Here is a 21,112-nt window from a genome sequence, read left to right on the forward strand (position 1 = left end):
GGGATGGGGTGGGGGGGGGGGCAGGGGGGATCATGGGTCTGTCTATTCCTGACATCTGCCATCTGGGCTGAGGCACAGGGACCCAGGGCTGAGCAGCGAGAGACCTGCCTGCCCAGGTCAGTTCCTGGCAGTGTCTGCGGAAATGGCAGAGAGAACTCAGAAGGAATCTGAGAAGTGGTTTCAGAGTGGTCTCCAATCAGAGGTCAGCATGGCAGCAAGACCCTCAGCAGGCAGGGAGCTGCCAGGGTGCCCCGTTTCAGTCCCAGAGGATCACCTGATCCTGGAGATGAGTCAAGAGGGCCCTGGGGTGACCCTGAAGCCTGCTTTCTCGGCCTGGCTGCTAGCTCAGGGCCTGGGAGCAGGTCTGAGGCCAGCCTGACCCTGTTGGGCTTGATTCTGGAACCATTTGGTGGGCTGCAGCATGACTAAACCGCTCAGGAGCAGCCTGCGCCCAGGAGAGCCACCTGATTCTGTTGAGAATGCCAATTCTGGGCTCCAGCAGTCTCTGAAAATAAGGGCTTTGGGATCTGCACTTTCAAGGAGCAGCCAGAGTACTTCTGATGCACAGTTAAATAGGAGAATTACGACATTAGAGAAAAGGGCTTCTAATTTGAGGCTCATCAATTTGAGTCCTAAGCCCTCCAATTAATATCTGCCTGACTTTGAGAAACTTAATTTGTCTGATTCTCAACCTTCTTCACCCTAAAATGGGAATAATAGTACCCTAAGTCCACTGTGAGGATGAAACATTTCAATGTGTGTAAAGTTTTGAGCACACGCTCAGTACTATAAAATGGTAGCTATGGTCAGTAACAAGTGTTTCTTCTGCACAGGACTGGGATGGCAGAGACTGGGAAAAATGGAAATCAATAGTGCCCTATTTACACTGTACCCCTCCTATGTATAAAGGGAGGAATAGTATATGATATACATAAAGAGTTATAGAAATAACTCATGTGATTCTTACAAGAGTCCCATGAGAGAGGTACACTTGTTAGCACCTTTTTAAAGATGAGGAAACTCAGGCACAGAGGGTGTGAGGGACTTGCTTAAGGATCCACAGACCAAATCCTCATAGGGCTGGGATTCACTCCCAGGCAACCTGGCTCCTGAGCCGGACTGGTACCCACTGTATTCCCTGCCTCTGTGGGATCAGCTGCATCCCAGAGGCAATGAGAACCCCCACCCACATTTCAGAAAGCACTGATTCAGAAGCTGCAGAACCAACAAAAACAAAGAAGTATTTTTAAAGCTGATCTGAATTGTTCGAATATCATATCCATCATAGGCTTGCACTGCAATAGAGGCAAGACATGAAACTTGCTCTAAATACGCGCACGCAGGTCCACGTGGGCCACATGTTCCAATAAAGCATTCGCGTGGACAAATACTCACTGAGCATCTGCTGAGTAACGAACCGTGCTAAACACCGTCACAGATAAATGTGAAAAAAGACAGCATCTGCCTTTGAGGGGAGGGAGAAGGTATAAGACGCACGTGGAAATACGCATCATTCAAGCTGCTTGTGTTAAATCCCCTACAAGTTACCGGCCTGTAGAAGATTGGTGAGAGAGAGAAGTTCTTATGAGCCAGTGGTGTCTTCTCAGTCTTCACCTCTTCCTGCTCTGCCCAGTCCACCCTCAAACCTCCACTCATATGTGCCAGTGACTCCCACATGTATAGTCCCAGCTGAGACCACTCATCTGAGCTCTAGACCCAAGTCCACCTGCTTCCTGGGCACCTTGAACCCAACCTCCTCTCCTCCCCAGAGACCTCCTCTACCTGGGCTCCCCATCTGCATGGCAGACTCAGCTGCCAGCTGTGGCTCCTTCTCCCTCTCACACCCCCACCCAGTCCACAAGGCTCACCTGCTTTACCTCCCAGACCTCTTCCGGCTCGCTGCTTCTCTCCACCCCCTGGCCCAAGCCCTTAGCATCACTCACTGTATTCTAAATTCTAGGTCTCCCTGGATCAATGCATTCTCCTTTCTAAAGTTAGAGGGATATTTTCAAAACACCTGTCTCATCATTCTACTGTCGAGCTTAAAATCCTTCAATCTTTCCCATTGCTCTTAGCGGAAATTTCTAAAATCTTAACATGTCCTGCGAGGCCTAAATGGCCCACCCCGGCACAGTTCCAGCCTCGGACATCACTCTCTTGCCTTGTCTTTATCCTGGTCCCAGTGGCCTTTTGGCTCTTAGTTTGTGCAAATAACAGTAACAAAATACCACAGACTGGGTGGCTTATAAACAACAGAAACTTATTTCCCACTGTTCTGGAGGGTGGAAGGCCAAGGCTGAAGCAGATTTAGTGTCTGGTGAGTACCTGCTCTCTGGTTCATAGGTGGCACCTTCTCACTGTGCCTTCACATGGGGCAAGGGGCCAGGGAACTCTCTGGGGCTTCTTCTATTATAAGACACTAATCCCATTCAGGAAGGTGGGAAGCACTTTTCTCTAGCGTGCTTTCCTGCCCACCCCTTACCTGATTTCTACTCATTTCCTAGGGTTCAGCCTTCATTGACCCTCAGAACTTCATTGACTCTCAGGATTCCATGTTGTAATAGCAGGTGATGAAATCACTAATTGTGTGGCAAGTTGCCTGGTGTCCGTGTCTCCTGCGGGAGTGCAGCTCCCTGAAGGCCAGGACCACGTCTTTCTTGCTGTCTGCAGCCCTCAGCAAGTGCAGGGCCTTGAGCACAGTGTGGGGGTATTTACTGGTTGCATATGAGGAATATTCACGGAGGCATTAAGGAAGGGCGCTTTCATTTCCCATTGCTTGCTGTAAGAAATTGCCACAGATGGCCGGGCGCGGTGGCTCAAGCCCATAATCCCAGCACTTTGGGAGGCCGAGGCGGGTGGATCACGAGGTCAGGAGATCGAGACTGTCCTGGCTAACATGGTGAAACCCCGTCTCTACTAAAAAAAATACAAAAAACTAGCCCAGCGTGGTGGCGGGCGCCTGTAGTCCCAGCTACTCGGAGGCTGAGGCGGGAGAATGGCGTAAGCCCGGGAGGCGGAGCTTGCAGTGAGCTGAGATCGCACCACTGCACTACAGCCTGGGCAACACAGCCAGACTCAGTCTCACAAAAAAAAAAAAAAAAAAAAGAAAAAGAAATGCCACAGACCTTGGGCTTTTAGAAACAGGAACAGATTTGTTTTTTTTTTTTTTTTTCTTTTTATTTTTTGAGACAAGAGTCTCACACTGTTGCCCAGGTTGGAGTGCAATGGCGCAATCTCGGCTCACTGCAAGCTCCGCCTCCCGGGCTCAAGCGATTCTCCTGCCTCAGCCTCCCTAGTAGCTGGGACTACTGGTGCATGCCACCATGCCCAGCTAATTTTTTGTATTTTTATTAGAGACGGGGTTTCACTGTGTTGACCAGGCTGGTCTCAAACTCCTGACCTCGTGATCCACCCACCTCAGCCTCCCAAAGTGCTGGGATTATAGGCGTGAGCCACCGCGCCCAGCCACAGATGTATTCTTTTACAGTTCTAGAGGGCAGAAGCCTGAAATGAGTCTCACAAAGCTAAAACCAAGGTGTGGGCTGAGCTGCTTTCTTCTGGAGGCTCCAGAGGAGAAGCCGTTTCCTTCCCTTTTCAGTTCCTAGAGGCCGCATGCATTCCTTGGCGCGTGGCCCCTTGCTTACCTCACTCGGGGCTTGCTTCTGTCATCCCATCTCCTACTGCTCACTTAAGACTTCTGCCTCCCCCTAGGAGGATCTTCTGTTTACATTAGGTCCTCTGTGGGATCAGCTGCATCCCAGAGGCAATGAGAATCCCCACCCACATTTCAGAAAGCACTGGTTCAGAAGCTGCAGAACCAACAAAAACACAGAAGTATTTTTAAAGTTGATTTGAATTGTTCGAATATCATTTCCATCATAGATATGTATGGATATCCTGGATAATCTAGGATAATCTTTCCCTCTCAGGCTCCCTCACTTAATCACATCTGCAAAGTCCCTGTTGCCATATAAAGTCACATTCACACATTCTGAGGATTAGGACGTCTTTGGCATCTGGGGATTAGGACATCTTTGGGGGAGCTGTTATTCTATCTACCGCAGGATGGAAGTAACAGTTTACATGGATTTGCAGGTGGAGATAGAAACATAGTGATTTATTCTAATGTATGCTGCAACCCTCTTTAGTATGTTGGAGGTGTCATGATGGCAATTATTTATAATATAAATGTTTTAAATATAGAAATTAAAATGGCTGAAACACATGTGAGATTCAATTGATGAAGATAAATTTTAATATAATCTCAGCATATCAAAGTTATAAATAAATGTGAAAACTCAAAGGAAAGAGGTCATACATTGAACTGTCTTGCTAGACAGTGCCTCGCCTCTCAGAGTGGACTGTTCGAACACACCTGCTGCTCTCCTGTCCAGGAAGTGGGTCCACATCCCCTCTTTTCTGGTGCCGTCTGTTGTGTGTGGCTGGCCAGTGTCTGTTGAATCACAACATTTGACACTGGATAAGAGAAAATTCTAGCCCAAAATGAATAAGGATATGTAATGGACCACTATTCCAGTTAAGCACATACATTCATCCCTTGGTATCCGTGGACAATTGGTTCCAGAAATCCTCCTCCAGCGCCCCGCCAAAAGACGCCAAAATCTGTGGATGCTCAAGTCCCTGATGTAAAATGGGATAGTATGAGTATAACCTACACACATCCTCCTGTGTACTTTAAGTCATCTCTAGATTACTTATAATACCTCATACAATTTAAGTGCTCTATAAATAGTTGTGATAGTATATTGATTTTTTATTTGTATTATTATTGTTGTTATTATTGAGACAGAGTCTCACTCTGTTGCCCAGGCTGGAATGTAGTGGCGCGATCTCAGCTCACTACAACCTCCACCTCCTGGGTTCAAGCGATTCTCCTGCCTCATCCTCCCAAGTTGCTGGGATTACAGGCACCTGCCACCACGCCTGGCTAATTTTTGTATTTTTAGTAGAGACGGGGTTTTGCCATGTTGACCAGTCTGGCCTCGAACTCCTGACCTCAGGTAATCCGTCTGCCTTGCCCTCCCAAAGTGCATGAGCCACTGCGCCTGGCCTATTTGTATTATTTTTTATTTTATACTGTAGCTTTTTTTCCCCCTGAATATTTTCAGTCTGTGGTTGGTTGGATCCACAGATGCAAAAATCCATGAATGTGGAAGGCCAACTGTATGTCTAAGGCTTCTGAACAATACACATTTCATTCAGAGAAATCAGGGAAGTCATGGTTGGGAACATTGAATCGAGGAATAAAAGAGACATCAACAGCCTGAAAATGGGCAAGCGTCATTCAGTCTCAAAAATCAGACGTTGGGAGGATCTGTGGGTGAACACAAATAACTTACAGAGTGATTCTGGAACAGGCTGTTGAAGAGATGGTTTCTGTGCCCTAGGAATAGGAAGAAGTAGCCACCTACAGGCAATATTGGTTGGGAAGGATGTCATGTTAAAAGACCATCCTTTTCTTTTATAGTTTTCCTGTGATGACGCATTAGGAAACTGTTGTGGATTTCCCTGAGGCATTTGAAGAAACCCTCATGGTTATATTCTCATAGACAAGATGGAATAACGTAAACTGGGGAATAATAACTTGGGCAGATTTATATTTATTTCTCTTATATCTAATTTCACAATGGATGTGAAACTGTGGATAAAAGAACAATTGGGTCAATGACCAAAAGGGTCTACTGGTAGGGCAGGGTTTTATCTGAACTCTATGTAGGAGGTTTCTGCTTCCTTGACCTTTTGCAATACACTGAAAAGTGGGGGGAAGGGTCCTGGGAGCCAGAGGAAGGATTCCGGGGTTGAAACGACTGGAAGCTTGATACAGTGGGAGACACGGAAAAATACATATTTGGGAGACATAGAAAATTGTCAAGAGAAGCCAATGTCATAACCAGGAAAATGGTGCCAAGAAGGGCGAACAAAACTGGGGGAAAAAATTAACTAGGACAGTATGAGGCATTATACTGGTATGCTGTAAAATAAAATAAAAATTAAAAGAAAGATATTAATAAAATAGACAAGCTTTTTCTGTGCCCTGAGAATAGGAAGAATATTGGCAATATTGGTTGGGAAGGGTGTCATACCAAAGACCATTCGTTTCTTTGATAGGTTTCCTATGATGATGAAGCAGGGAGCTATTGTGGATAGCATCCCTAGGAGGATGGAGTAGAGGGTGGTGGAGGTGAGACGCCTCCCCAACCTTGCTCACCTCCTGCTGGAATTTCGAGGGCAGTTCTGGATCCCATAGTTTAACAGGGACATTGACAAGCTGGGATGTCTGAAAGCAGCCAGCCCGGAAAGGAGCAATCTCAGGAACGACACAGTGCTTTCTGCAGATGCCGGAAAGGCTAACACCGAAGAGGAGAATCCTATTTGTTCTGGGGTTACCCTGGGGAACAGGGGTAATACTGGCAGTGGAAGTTGCAGGCCTCGCATGTTTCCTCTCTGCTGCCATCCTCTTTCTCTTGCCTTCAGCACTGTGTGGAGGGTGCATCCTACACTCTAGCTTCTCCAGCCAGGTTCTCACCACCCACACTCCAGATTTGCTAGCAAATGCACCACATCCAGAATTTCCATTCCGCGCCTCCTACCCTGTATCCTTCTTGCTTGTGCAACCCTCCTGCAACATGCTTGGACCACATGGAGCTGCCAACCCTTTGTCCCCGTCACGATCTTCCCAACCGTCAGCATGTCCTGGCTCCCCTTTCTCTTTGCCCAGGTTAGACTCCATGGTCTGTCTTTATGATTGCCCTGAGAATACCTACACCTCCTCTGACCCTCTCGCCTCCTGCCTGGCCATACGCAATGCCTTTAAGGCCTGCTTCCACCTCCTCTGTTCCTGCACCCAGGTGGCTCAGGTCTGCCCAAAACCATGTGGCCGAACTGAGACTGCCCCTTTCAATTCATGAACAGAACCCTCGCATGCATTCTCAGCACTCCTAGAAAATCCCATTTCATTTCCCCAGTAAGATCCCTTTTTTAAAGAGCAGACCTAAGCGCTCCCCTTCACTCTCTCTCAGTTGCAGATGATGCTCATACTTATTTGACACAGTATGAAGTCACACCAGGCAACTCACTCCTCTCCCTCCACTAAGTCGAAAAGTTTATCTGCGTTTCCACCAGTGGATCTCAAACAGGGAGCTGAGAGACTCCTCGCGAGGGACACTTGGCAGTGTCTGGAGACCTTTTTGGTTCTTCCAACTTGGGTTCGGGTGGGGGGTGCTCCCGGCATCTAGCAGGTAGAGCCCAGGGATGCTGCTAAAGACTCTATTATGCAAAGGACAGCCCCCCACCTCAAAAAGTCATCCAGCCCAAAATGTCAGCCGTGCTAAGGTTGAGAAAGCCTGGTCTACACCTGCCTTCCTTCTGTTACTATCTGGCTGGATACATCAGGGAGAGACAGAGCCTTGCGACGTGTCTCAGTGGGTTCTATTGGCATTTGGGGTAGGACAGTTCCTTGTGTAAGATCGTCCCATACATTGCAGGACATTTAGAATTCCTGACCCCTACCCACCAAGTGCAAGGAGATAGAGCCCCTCAACCCGGTTTCTGTGAAAACCAAGATGCTCCCCAGATTTCCAGTTGCCTTTTATGGAGAGGAAACTTCTCCCAGTTGAGAACCATTGTACAATGATGGTGATTTTATCATTTGCAGGATTGGGCAGTCCAACCCACTTCCTTTTTTCTTGTGTGTGTGTGTGTGTGTGTGTGTGTGTGTGTGTGTGTGTGTGTGTGTTTGAGACAGGGTCTCACTTTGTCGCCCAGGCTGGAGTGCAGTGGCATGATCATAGCTCACTGCAGCCTCAATCTCCTGGGTTCAAGTGATCCTCCTGCCTCAGCCTCCTGAGTAGCTAGGACTACAGCTGTGCACCACCACGCCCAGCCAATTTTCTCTATATTATAAAAAATATTACAAGGGTTAAACAAATATTTTAATGTCATTTGTACAGTATGTTTATATATAGGTATAATTTCTGAAATCCTCAAAGAACATAATACATCCTTTCCTCCAACATTTTCTTTACCACTGAACATAAACACATAAAACAAAACAGACTTTTAAATATACTATCAAGATATAAAGTGTTTGGGAAGGTTACATGTATTTTTAGAAAAATGCCTCCCTTGTGAAGCTCCTTACAAAACTGTAGCCCGTAAAAGAAATTGTTGTAGCAAGAGGAGGATTCCTTATCTCCGAGAAGGTTAACTATCTGGAAGGCAAGCTTCACGTTTAATTGGAGATCATTTGAGTACAAGATCACTGCTTTATTGTGTCCTTTGTGACTCCCCGGGTCATGTAATCCACTCCATTGCATACAAAGTGCTGTGACTGATCATTCTCCCTCCTATTCAGAAGCTTCTGGAACCCCTAATACAATGGCATCCATGCCTTGGGCATGAAACCCACCCCCTAAGAACAGATATTTGGTCCCTTGACTCCCTAGATTGAATCTTCACATACCATTTTAGGTTCTGTTATAGGAAGAATAAAAATAGAAAAGGTTAAAAGAAGCTCCTGGCTGGGTATGCAAGCATTTCACCCAGCAGAGGACACCTGTGGAGTGCTGAGTGGGGACCAGGCCAGCCTCGATGAGTGAGCACAGTCAGGGTCTGGAGGGCAGACATCACAGTCCAGGACGGCTCCTGCCACTCTCCAGCAGGGTCCACAAGCCGGAAGGACAGCCCTCTGGGCTCCCCAGGTGGCCACTTTGAGAGCATGGATCAGGCTTTTCTGGTCCTACCCTTGAGACCTGAATCCTCTTGGTTTACAAGCTGCCGATCCTCACAGGGCATGGGTAGCCGACCCTAAAGGCAGGTGAAAAGGGGAGAAATACCCAAAAGAATGTCCACTGGCCTGAAGGAGAGATGCGATCAACACAGCCCATGTCCTTCAGCTCCTAGGGTCACCCACACCAGTGAAACACAAATAAAAACAAGTAAGCTCGCTCAAGTTGCAGGAGGTAGCCCAACGGGACACCCCAGGGTGCTTCTTCATTGCCTTTATGAAAAATAGCTCATTGATCGCTATTAATACATCTAACACAGGCCGGGCGCGGTGGCTCAAGCCTGTAATCCCAGCACTTTGGGAGGCCGAGACGGGCGGATCACGAGGTCAGGAGATCGAGACCATCCTGGCTAACATGGTGAAACCCCGTCTCTACTAAAATACAAAACTAGCCGGGCGAGGTGGCAGGCGTCTGTAGTCCCAGCTACTCGGGAGGCTGAGGCAGGAGAATGGCGTAAACCCGGGAGGCGGAGCTTGCAGTGAGCTGAGATCTGGCCACTGCACTCCAGTCCGGGCAACAGAGCAAGACTCCGCCTCAAAAAACAAACAAACAAACAAAAAAAAAAACCCTAGGTCAGGTCAAAGCACATACTTGATCTCTCAAGTGGCCAGCTTGGCCCTCTTCCAAGTGAACTTTACTTCCTTTCATTCCTGCCCTAAAACTTTTTAACACACTCTCACTCCTGCTCTAAAACTTGCCTCAGTTCTCCACTCTGCCTTATGCCCCCCTCAGTGAATTCTTTCTTCCGAGGAGGCAAGAATTAGGTTGCTGCAGACCCATATGGATTCACTACCTGTAACATTTTTACTTATATCTTTGTTCATGGACACCTATAGTCTGTTCATCTGTTTTTTTTTTTTTTTTTTTTGAGACGGAGTCTTGCTCTGTTCCGCCCAGGCTGGAGTGCAGTGGCCGGCTCTCAGCTCCACTGCAAGCTCCGCCTCCGGGTTCACGCATTCTCCTGTCTCAGCCTCCCGAGTAGCTGGGACTTACAGGCGGCCCGCCTCGTCGCCCGGCTAGTTTTTTGTATTTTTTAGTAGAGACGGGTTTCATCGGTATAGCCAGGTGGTCTCGATCTCCTGAACCTCATGATCCGCCCGTCTCGGCCTCCCCAAAGTGCTGGGATTCACAGGCTTGGGCCACCGCGCCCGGCTGTCTCATCTGTTTTTAAAGTCTGTATGTTATAGTATTGATAAAGCTTAATTTATTTGTAATTTCCCATGCTAGCTTTTTGGTACTCCAATTTTTCCATCATAAACAATTCTATGCAACATGCTCTTTTTTTTCTCATGTGGTCAGTATTTTTTTTTTTTTTTTTACCTCAAGGCAAGCTTTTTGAGAAAATGTCCTAGCCATGATATTTAAAAGTTTATAATCAGATATTGGGATAAAGAATCTATAAACCGTGGGGACTGATTGGATCTGGAGATAGAGGAGGGGTCAGTCTGGGATATACCCAGGATATAAGGGACCAGATGGGGCCAGATGCGGGTGGCTCACGCCTGTTAAATCCCCAGCACTTTGGCGAGGCCGAGGCAAGGTGGATCACTTGGAAGTCAGGAGTTTGAGACCAGCCTGGCAACATGGTGAAACCGCACCTCCATTAAAATACAAAACTTAGCCAGGCATGTGGGTGTGCACCTGTAATCCCAGCTATTTGGGAAACTGAGCAGGAAATCGCTTGAACCCGGGGAGCAGAGGTTTGGCAGTGAGCTGAGATGCGCCACTGCATGCCAGCCTGGGAGACAGAGTGAGACTCTGGACCAGATGACAGGTAGCCTAGCTTTGTTTTTTTTTTTTTAGACGGAGTCTCGCTCAGTCACCCAGGCTGGGAGTGCAGTGGCGCAATTCGGCTCATTGCAGCTCCGCTCCTGGGTTCATGCCATTCTCCCGCCTCAGGCCTCCCAAGTAGGCTGGGAGGTAGCCTAGCTTTCTACTTGAGACCAGAGGACCTAAGGTAGGGTCCTACAGGCCTGGCTGCACCACCTGTGAGTCCATGGCCCTGGACAACTTAACTCTCTGATCTCACTTTTCTTACTTCTAACAGGGGTTAATAATAAAACCTCCTTAGGGGTTGTCATTGAAGTCAAAACAAAATGAGGTGATGTACAAATGGTCCTTGGTATATAAACTGGACAAAATTTACTACAGCAGCAGATGATGGAATACACAACCTTTTAGAAATTACCAAAAACACTAAGTGAATGTAAGTGACTGATATTCTCATTGGTGCCACCTTATCCTTGAACACCTGCCCCACACTTATGGACACAGCTTGCAACAGCATAAGGCACAAGGCTGTGGCCAAGCAGCAGCTTTTCTTGTGGATGGTCCATGAAGCCCACTATCTGACCGACATTTGGAGAATCAAGATTCGTCTTGTTTATGCTTCTTCCATAAAATAGGCACCTGAACATGATTAAGAGGTAGGTGAGAGCTCTAAGTTCCCTTCCCTCACAGGCCAGGCACGGTCGGGCCTGACGCCTGTCATCCCAGCACTTTGGGAAGCTGAGGCAGGTGGATTACTGAGGTCAGAGTTCAAGACCAGCCTGACCACAGACGAAACCCCATCTCTATTAAAAATACAAAAATTGGGCCGAGCACAGTGGCTCACGCTTAATCCCAGCACTTTGGGAGGCTTGAGTGTGGGTGGATTACCTGAGGTCAGGGAGTTCAAGGACCAGCCTGGACAACATGCGAACCATCTCTATTAAACAAATACGAAATTGGGCTCAGCCACAGTTGGCTTCACGCCTGTAATCTAGCATCTATTGGGAGGCCGAGGCAGGCGAAATCCACAAGGGTCAGGAGTTTGAGACCAACTTGGGCCAATATGGTGAAACCCTGTCTCTACTAAAAAATACAAAAATAGCTGGGTGTGTAGAACGTGCCTGTTAGTCCCGCTACTCGGTGAGGCTGGGGCAGGGAATTGCTTGACCTAGGGACGCGGAGGTTACAGTGAGCCCAAGATTGCACCACTGCTCTCCAGCCTGGGCGACAGAGTGAGACTCTGTCTCAAAAAAAAAAAAAAAAAAAAAAAAAAAAATAAAAAAATTTATGTAAAAAACAAGTCAACCACAAAAAAAAAAAAAAAATTAGCTGGGCATGGTTGCTGGCACCTGTAATCCCAGCTACTCTGGAGGCTGAGGCAGGAGAATTGCTTGAACCCGGGAGGCACAAGTTGCAGTGAGCCAAGATTTCCCTTTTGTCCCCCAGACTGGGTGACACAGGGAGCCCCCATCTCAAAAAAAAAAAAAAAAAAGAAGAAGAAGAAAAAGTTTTCTTCCCCACATCCTCACCGCCAGGTGACCTTTAAAATGGAAACAGGTCTTAGGATAACTCTGTCACCGCAGAAACATTTCTTAGCAAGCAGTCACAAATGCGATCACACTACTGTTCTTATTATTTCTAATACACTTTCTGCTGATTAAGGAAGCCTCCAGTGCAGGTTCTGATGGCGATATTTGAAATCCCTTATTCCAGTCACTGCTGGATCCAGACAGATGCATTGTACAACTCCAGGGATGCCATTCATATTACACACACATCCAACACCTGCCAAAGTTTTCTTGTGTCCGTTTGATGTGTTTTGTTTCTGCAGTTAAAAAAAAAAAAAAAAAAAGAAAACTCACCTAACATGAGATCTACCCTCTTAGTAAATTTTTATGTGCACAATATTATTTTGTGAACCCTTATGTTGTATAGCAGATCTCTAGCACTTATTCGTAGCAGAACTGAAACATCATTCCCTTTGAATAGTAACTCCCCATTTTGATAGGAACGGGAGCAGGGTCCCTGGCGAGGGCTCCACCCTCAAGCCTGGACCTGAAGCCCTAAATGAGAACAGGCATTCCTGTTTTTGAGCCTGAATGTTGCTTTTTGGCCTGCCCTGCCCCCACATCCTGTGCCCATGTAAACCTCAGACCGCAGCTGGCAGAGGGAAAAGCAGCCAGACTTTGAGAGGAGAAGCAGCAACTGAGAGTCAGAGAGGATGGATAGATACAGCTTAACTTCAGATGGCACGACTTTGGAGAGGAGCCTGGCTGGAGATGGCCAGGTCCCAGGGAAAGATCACCTTCCTGCACCAGCCCCTTTCCAGCTCTTCTACTGAGAGCCACTTCCACTGCTTCATAAAACCTCTGCACTCACCAGTCTTTAAGTCTGTATGACCCGATTCTTCCTGGATGCCAGACACGAACCTGGGTACCAAGAGGTCAGGGTGTATGTCACCCCGACTCACCACTGAGCTGGTTAACACAGCCATCTGCTGATGGCAGCCACTTAAAGAGCACTGTTTGTAATAAATGCCCTCTGGGGCTCCAGAGTTTGTGGACAACTTGGTACGGGGTTCATTCCTGCCTAAAAAAGGAACTCGCCCCAGCTCATGCACCTGCTCACCTGTGTACTCCCCCTCCTGCAAGGGGTTTGAGCTCAGCAAAACAAGCACCCCCACTCCCCGAAAAAACCCCACCCTACCCCGCTGTCCCAAGCCCCTTGAGGGAGTCAGGAAACTTTCCTGTCTCAATTTCCTCCACCCTCAAATGGGCGCTTTTGACTAGGGGGCTTCAGATGTTATCTCACTGCCCCAGAATGCAGACTGATATCTAACCTACACAAGCACACCTATTACAAGGCCTGGGTATTTTAAAGTAACTATCCATCACATAAACTGAATGATATAACCAGGAATGTGAGTACTATTTTTAATTTTATAAAATTGTTAGAATTGCCAGCTGATGTTCTATCCTTGTTCTGATATACGAAAAATGTTTTTCACATGCAGAAAAAACATTGTTGACCCGGAAGATCCCCGATGTGTCCGGTTAACGCTCACTGGCCGGATGATCGCAGTGTCTCCAGAAGAAGTAGAATTTGCCAAGCAAGCCATGTTTTCAAGGTGTGTAAATGCTTTAAAATTGGTAAGCCCAGAAATACACAATAATAATAAGCAGAGGTCAGGCTGTGCCATTTGATGCCCCTGATGCAATGACGGTGATGAGTCTCCACTGCCCTTCAGTGGTAATAGGACCAAGCTAGCCTGGCTGTGGAGATCACTAGCAGTGGCAGCAGAAGCCAGGTGAATGCCTCTGGAGAGCACTGCACTGAGCTATTCTAGGTAATTCCTACCTACTTCCAACCTTTGACGATGCCCTGCCTTGCCGTGAAAAGAGCTGAGCCTTTCTCGTCAACACCACAAACATTTTCAAGCATCCACTCGAAACAAAGCACATTGCCTGCTGGGGATGCCAGCACAACGTTTCGCAGTGTGGTGTTCTCACCCTTAAATCAGTAGGATGCTGACTTAGATGCAGCTTTACGGGCCCCACCTCCGCCTACTTACTGGATCAAACTCTCCGGAAACAAGGCTCAGGAATCTGTATTGTAAAAGGCATGCTGCAGGAAATTGATGTGCATGCTAAAGTTTGAGAACCACAGCTGTAGGGGTCCACACAAGTGAGAGGGCGGCCCAGCCTGGAGTCAGAGCTTGTGCAAGCTGAGGACAGTGCATGCACGCAGGGGTGGCCTTTCCACAGGTGTCCATGCAGGGGCAGCCAGAAATGGAGGCTCGGAGCTGGGGTGCGGGCTGGTGCAGCGATGGAAACAGGCTAGAAGGCATTGGTCTGCAGTAGAGGGAGGGTAACACGAAGGCAAGCGTTGAGCTGGAGGGGCGATCCACAACCCCACAGGAAGAGGAAGATCCTGCACACAGGGATGCGGCGAATAAGCAAGCCTTGTAAGGACACAGAAAAGGGCTAAAGGCATAATTGGGGAAAACTAGAATTACTGGGATTGGATATGGTCACATGAGCTCATGGCTTTCAATACTTAAAGAAACAGATGATGTGTGTGTGTGTGTGTGTGCGCACAAACGTTTTTATTTTTTATTTTTATTTTTTATTGCTAGCTTTTAAACTCAACTCTAGTTCTTGAGTTCCTCTCTTCTTTCACATGTTATTATAAGCAATTAGAAGAGGCCAAAATCTTCCCTAGATCAGTGGATTCGTTAGGTTTATTTTCTATTTTCTTGTTTTTAATTTTTATTTTAAGTACTGGGATACATGTGCAGAACGTGCGGGTTTGTTACATAGGTATACATGTGCCATGGTGGTTTGCTGTACCTGTCATCTAGGTTTTAAGCCCCCCATACATTAGGTATGTGTCCTAATGCTTTTCATCCCCTTGCCCCCACCCCCCAGCAGGCCCCAGGTGTGTGATGTTCCCCTCCCTGTGTCTGTGTGTTCTCATTGTTCAACTCCCACTTAGGAGTGAGAACATGCGGTGTTTAGTTTTCTGTTCCGGTGTTAGTTTGCTGAGGATGATGGCTTCCAGCTTCATCCATGTCCCTGCAAAGGACATGAATTCATCCTTTTCTATGGCTACATAGTATTCCATGGTGTATATGTGCCACATTTTCTTTATCCAGTCTATTACTGATGGGCATTTGGGTTGGTTCCAAGTCTTTGCTATTATAAATAGTGCTGCAATAAACATACGTGCACATGTGTCTTTATAGTAGAATGATTTATAATCCTTTGGGTATATATGCAGTCATGAGATTGCTGGGTCAAATGGTATTTCTGGTTCTAGATCCTTGAGGAATTGCCACACTGGTTGAAGTAATTTACATTCCCACCAACAGTGTAAAAGCATTTCTATTTCTCCTCAGCCTTGCCAGCATCTGTTGTTTCCTGACTTTTTAATGATTGCCGTTCTGACTGCCATGGGATGGTATCTCATTGTGGTTTTGATTTGCATTTCTCTGATGATCAGTGATGTTGAGCTTTGTTTCATATACATGTTGGCCGCTTAAATGTCTTCTTTTGCTTCATGACTAAAACACCAAAAGCAATTGCAACAAAAGCCAAAATTGATAAATGGGGTCTAATTAAACTAAAGAGCTTCTGCACAGCAAAAGAAGCTATCATCAGAGTGAACAGGCAACCTACAGAATGGGAGAAAATGTTTTCAATCTACCCATCTGACAAAGGTCTAATATCCAGAACCGACAAGGAACTTAAACAAATTTACAAGAAAAAAACAAACAACTCCATCAAAAAGTGGGCGAAGGATATGAACATTTCCTATTTTCCACCTAACTATAGACAACAGCATTGCCAAGCCTGCCTACCGCTACATAATGTGGGTCCCCTTACCTCCAGCTTTCGGTAGCCTTTCTCTGCTTTTATTTTTAATTTTAGAGACAAGGTCTTTTTCTTTTGTGCAGGCTGGAGTTCAGTGGCATGATCATATTTCACTGCAGCCTTCAACTCCTGGGCTCAAGGGATCTTCTTGCCTCAGCCTCCTGAGTAGCTGGGACTACCCACAGGCACGACCTTTTTTGGAGACAGAGTCTCAGTCTGTCGCCCAGGCTGGAGTGCAGTGGCACGATCTAGGCTCACTGCAACCTCTGCCTCCCTGGTTCAAGTGATTCTTGTGCCTCAGCCTTCCGAGTAGCTGGGGTTACAGGTGTGCACCACCACACCTGGCTAATTTTTGTATTTTTAGTAGAGAAGGGGTTTTGCCATGTTGTCCAGGCTGGTCTCGAACTCCTGGCCTCATGTGATCCTCCCGCCTCAGCCTCTCAAAGTGCTGGGATGACAGGTGTGAACCACTCCACCCAGCCAGGCACTACCTTTTTATAAGCCCTCATTGTCAGTCTCTTCAGGGCCCTTCCAGCTTCCACCCACTGCCTGGGCCCAAAGCCAGTGCCCCATGGATTAGGGTTTGTTGCACCAGCACCACTTCCAGGTATCAAACTTCGTTCCAGTTATCAGTACAAAAGCAGGTTTCTTTTTTTTTTTTTTTTTTTTTTTTTTTTTGAGGCAGAGTCTCACTCTGTCGCCGGGGCTGGAGTGCAGTGGCCGGATCTCAGCTCACTGCAAGCTCCGCCTCCCGGGTTTATGCCATTCTCCTGCCTCAGCTTCCCGAGTAGCTGGGACTACAGGCGCCCGCCACTTCGCCCGGCTAGTTTTTTTGTATTTTAGTAGAGACGGGGTTTCACCGTGTTAGCCAGGATGGTCTCGATCTCCTGACCTCGTGATCCGCCCGTCTCGGCCTCCCAAAGTGCTGGGATTACAGGCATGAGCCACCGCGCCCGGCCAAAAGCAGGTTTCTTAAAACAACAAAAATCATGTTATTATCTGGGCTGCATAATATTTGGGGTGTTATGGCATCAGATCAGCAACTTTTGTTCAAATGGATTAAGAAAATAAAAGTTTTGGATACTGTACTTTCAACTTCCCCCATGTTTATTATTGTTTCAAAATAAATTATTCTTCAAAAAGATGATTGACTGGGTGTGGTGGCACACACCTCTAATTCCAGCACTTTGGAAGGCTGAGGCAGAAGGATTGCTTGAGGCCAGGAGTTCAAGACCAGCCTGGGCAACATAGTAAGACTGTATCGCTACAAAAAAAAAATTTTTTTTATTAGCCAGGCATGGTGGCATGCTACTCATGAGGCTGAAGCAGGAGGATCGCTTGAGCCCAGGAGGTCAAGGCTGCAGTGAACTATGATCCCACCCCTGCACTCCAGCCAGGGCAACAGAGCAAGATCCTATCTCTAAAAAAAAAAAAACTTTTTTTTTAATAAATAAAGATCATCAACCTATTATTGCATTTGCTTTGTAATAAATGTTTTTCCCAGTTTGGACTTGGTCTTTGAATTATGTGTATAACATTTTTAGAGATAAAGGAAATTTTTATGAAGTTAAAAAAGAAAGAAGTGAGCCACAGCCCCTGCCCTCAATGATACCGCAGCATATTTAGGGATATGCATGGGGGAAAGGCAAGTCAGTCAACAGCACAAGACGGGATGTGGCGTTGCCTGTCAACTCCAGCTGGCTCTCACTTGCCTTAGTAGCTCTCAGCCTGCTGCACGACTAGAAATCTTCCCATGAACAAGCTGGTTTCACAGGCTCACCATTCTGTTAACATTTCATATAGAGATGCATAAAGCCTTTCTTTGTTTCCTAATAATGGTAGCCAGCCTCCACTGAGCACTTACTTTCTGCAGGTGTTTTATATGTGGTTCAATGCCTGCTTCCCCACACCGCCCTATGAAAAGCTCCATCAACATCACCCCACGTGACAGGTAATGAGACAGAGGCTTGAGAGTGCCGACAGCCCACTGGCGTCACGGCTCATCAGCAGTTGAACTGAGATTCACACCAAGGAGCCTGGTCCACGACTTGAGCCTCTAGCCACTGGGCTAAGGTCTACAGTCCCTGACTTCCTGTGGTGGTCCCAGGCACTGACACTCAGCTCCCTGGTTCTGCCTCTGAGCGGCTGTCAGCCCAAATGAAGCCTGGAGTCTGGAGGTCCCGTGACTTGGCCCAGGGTGCACTCCTCTGATAAGAGCAGCTTTACTGTGGTCTCTCTTTATTCCTACAGGCACCCAGGGATGAGGAAGTGGCCTCGTCAATATGAATGGTTCTTTATGAAGATGAGGATAGAACATATCTGGCTTCAGAAATGGTATGGAGGCGTATCCAATATTTCAAGGGAGGAATATTTCAAAGCAGTTCCCAGAAAGGCCTGATGGAGTAAGAAGAAAGTCCTTGGTGTTTGCACTTGAATAAAAACCTTTTCAGTGATGCAGCCAGACAGCCATTGACCACTGTCTCTTTCTTGAGGGGTTCATAGCAGCCCTGCCATCCCTGCAGCAGAATGAGAGGGTGAACAGGGAACTCTATGCTAGATTTGAGATTAAAGTGGTCATTTGCAGATCTCCAACTCACACGGATACTTCACGTAGATAGTCTTTATTCCATTGTATTCAGTCCAGACTCACCTATTCAGAAATCATATAATAGCTGGTGGTCAAAATGACGTTTCGAGATCATTGTTGTTTCACTCTTTAAGAAAAGACAATGCCTGTACCTACAATGTGATTGCTTTGTATTGTGAGAGTGTCTTTGTTGCTTGCTGTGCCAAATGCAGTCTTGGTTCTAAGCTCATCGTGACCACGAAGGAGCTGACTGTGCATCACGCAGCCACAATATTGTTTTTAGGGTGAGGTGGAGGACTGTGTGTCTGTGGATTACTCCTTCTGCTGGTGGATTGCAGGTGCATTATCAGGTCATATTGGCTAGAAGGTACTGGTCACTTATGCAACTTTTTTCCCACCATGACATGAAAGCAGTGTAAGAACACAGGATGCTTTGTGCACAGCCCTTCTCTATGTAAGCAGCCATGGCAGTGCGTTAAAGAGAAAGGAGCAGCTTTGACATTAAGCTCCCCAGATCCCTGCTGCTCATACCTCTGGCAAGCGTTCCCCTCTCTCATGCATGAACAGGGGCATCCAAAATAAGAAGCTCCCCATTCTGTGGTGGGGAAAGCGGAGAGGGGAGAGGGTGAAGCTGGGAAAGTAAAGGCAGCATGTTACAGAAGGAAGAAGGGAAGCCAGTAGCTGAGGGCCCACTGCCTGCCCAGCCATGGGCTAGGCCCTCAGCAGAAGCCATCTCATTTTAGCCCTGCAACCAATGAGATGCACGTCATCATTGGCTCTTACAGACAAGAAAACTAGACTCAGAGAGGCTGAGTCCACATCCCAGACAGCTCACTGCAGACACGGGTGGCATGGTTCCTAGAAGATGTCCAGTCTTAACAACAAAAGAGTTATTGAAATGCACGGGTAGAAACTGAACCAGGAAAATCAGTAAAGTGATTGTAAAAAAGGACTAGCTTGCCTGGAGATGATGTTTCTTGCTTTTGGGGGGAAAAAAAAAGTGTCTGAAATTTGATTCTTACTATAGATTTAAAATTTTCTACATATTGTATGTAGGAGCTCCTAGTGTTTTCAAGAAATTAGACTGTGTACACTTCTAAGGCCCTACATGGACCTATGTATATATATCTAAGACCTCTGATCATTAAAACCTATAAAGGGTGGAGCTGTCTCAAGTTTTCTGTCTTTCTGTAATGGCTATAAACTTTCTTTGGTAGGTTAGGGAGGTTGTATAACATAAAAAACACATCACTATATATAGGAAATACGCATTTTTCAAGTAAATAAAAGTGTTATTAATGATTATAAACTTTTGCTTAACAAAATAACACATGATGAGAGTTTGAGTTGTCAAAATATATATATATGTATATATATATGTGCAGTGGCTGGATCTCAGCTCACTGCAAGCTCCGCCTCCCGGGTTTAGGCCATTCTCCTGCCTCAGCCTCTCGAGTAGCTGGGACTACAGGCACCCGCCACCTCGCCCGGCTAGTTTTTTGTATTTTTTTAGTAGAGACGGGGTTTCACCATGTTAGCCAGGATGGTTTCGATCTCCTGACCTCGTGATCCGCCCGTCTCGGCCTCCCAAAGTGCTGGGATTACAGGCGTGAGCCACCGCACCTGGCCTGTCAAAATACATTTTAATTACCTATTGCTAAAAACATAGTAAGATGCAGAGAATTATTTATTTGTCATAAGCCAGTCTTCAAAAGAGTTCCTAACAGTGGTGATTTCTAATATATAAGAATAAGGTACCTCTGAGGGAATTTTATATTTTCAGAGTTTAAAATTATTGCTACTCCAATTTAGAAAAAAGGGGAGAAAGCTGGAAGAACAAATGACATGCTCAAATGTATTGCACCAGTCCACCTCACACCTTCATACTGGGAGCTTTGCTGCCTCCTGATCCTGTCCTGCAGATAAGGTCCCCTTGCTAGGTTTGCATTTATAGTCAGGTTCCATTTAGCTCAACAAGGTCACTGCTGCTCCAAAGGACTTTGTCGAGTGGATGCCATTTATAACTACTGATGAATGTTATCAGCTATTTATCCAAATTACAGGAAATGAAACCTGAAAAGGCTGGCTAAGAATAGTGTTGAAAATTCATAGTTTTAAGTTTGATGGACTCCATTCAGGCAAGTGTGTTTCAGCAAATCTCTAGAAATTTACACTGATTAAAATTTTAGAGACTGTTCTGGAAGTTCTAGACATGACAATAAGGCAAGAAAAAGAGATTAAATACATACAGATCAGAAAGAAAAAAAAAATGCATCCCTATTTAGAGATGACAGGATTGCCTACATAGAAAATTCCAAATAATCTATTTTTCAAAAAAGAAACTCTGGAACTAGTGAGTGCAGCAATGTCTCAGGACACAAGATTGGCACACAAAAGTCAATTGCATTTCTCTACGCTAACGATGAACATGTGGGGAAAAAAACTAAAAACACAATACCATTTGCAATCACTCCAAAGTGAAATACTTACGTATAAACAAAACTTACCCAGGACCTATGTAGTGAAAATTTTTAGATGCTAAGAAAAGAAATTAATGACCTAAACAAAGAAAGAGA

General features: G+C 46.3%; 1 protein-coding gene across 1 annotated transcript in view; it reads left to right on the forward strand.

Moving 5' to 3' along the window:
- CREG2 (cellular repressor of E1A stimulated genes 2) overlaps positions 1-18,486 on the forward strand; it is a 39,122-nt gene extending 20,636 nt beyond the window's left edge. The window contains exons 3-4 of the mRNA XM_017864998.1: positions 13,591-13,704; positions 18,200-18,486. Coding sequence (XP_017720487.1) covers positions 13,591-13,704; positions 18,200-18,347 — 262 coding nt within the window. The 3' untranslated portion in view covers positions 18,348-18,486. The remainder of the gene's footprint in view (positions 1-13,590; positions 13,705-18,199) is intronic.
- The last annotated feature ends 2,626 nt before the right edge of the window (positions 18,487-21,112 follow it).

Source organism: Rhinopithecus bieti, unplaced genomic scaffold (genome assembly GCF_001698545.2).
Source record: "Rhinopithecus bieti isolate Rb0 unplaced genomic scaffold, ASM169854v2 scaffold_76666, whole genome shotgun sequence".
Classification (NCBI taxonomy): Eukaryota; Metazoa; Chordata; class Mammalia; order Primates; family Cercopithecidae; genus Rhinopithecus; species Rhinopithecus bieti.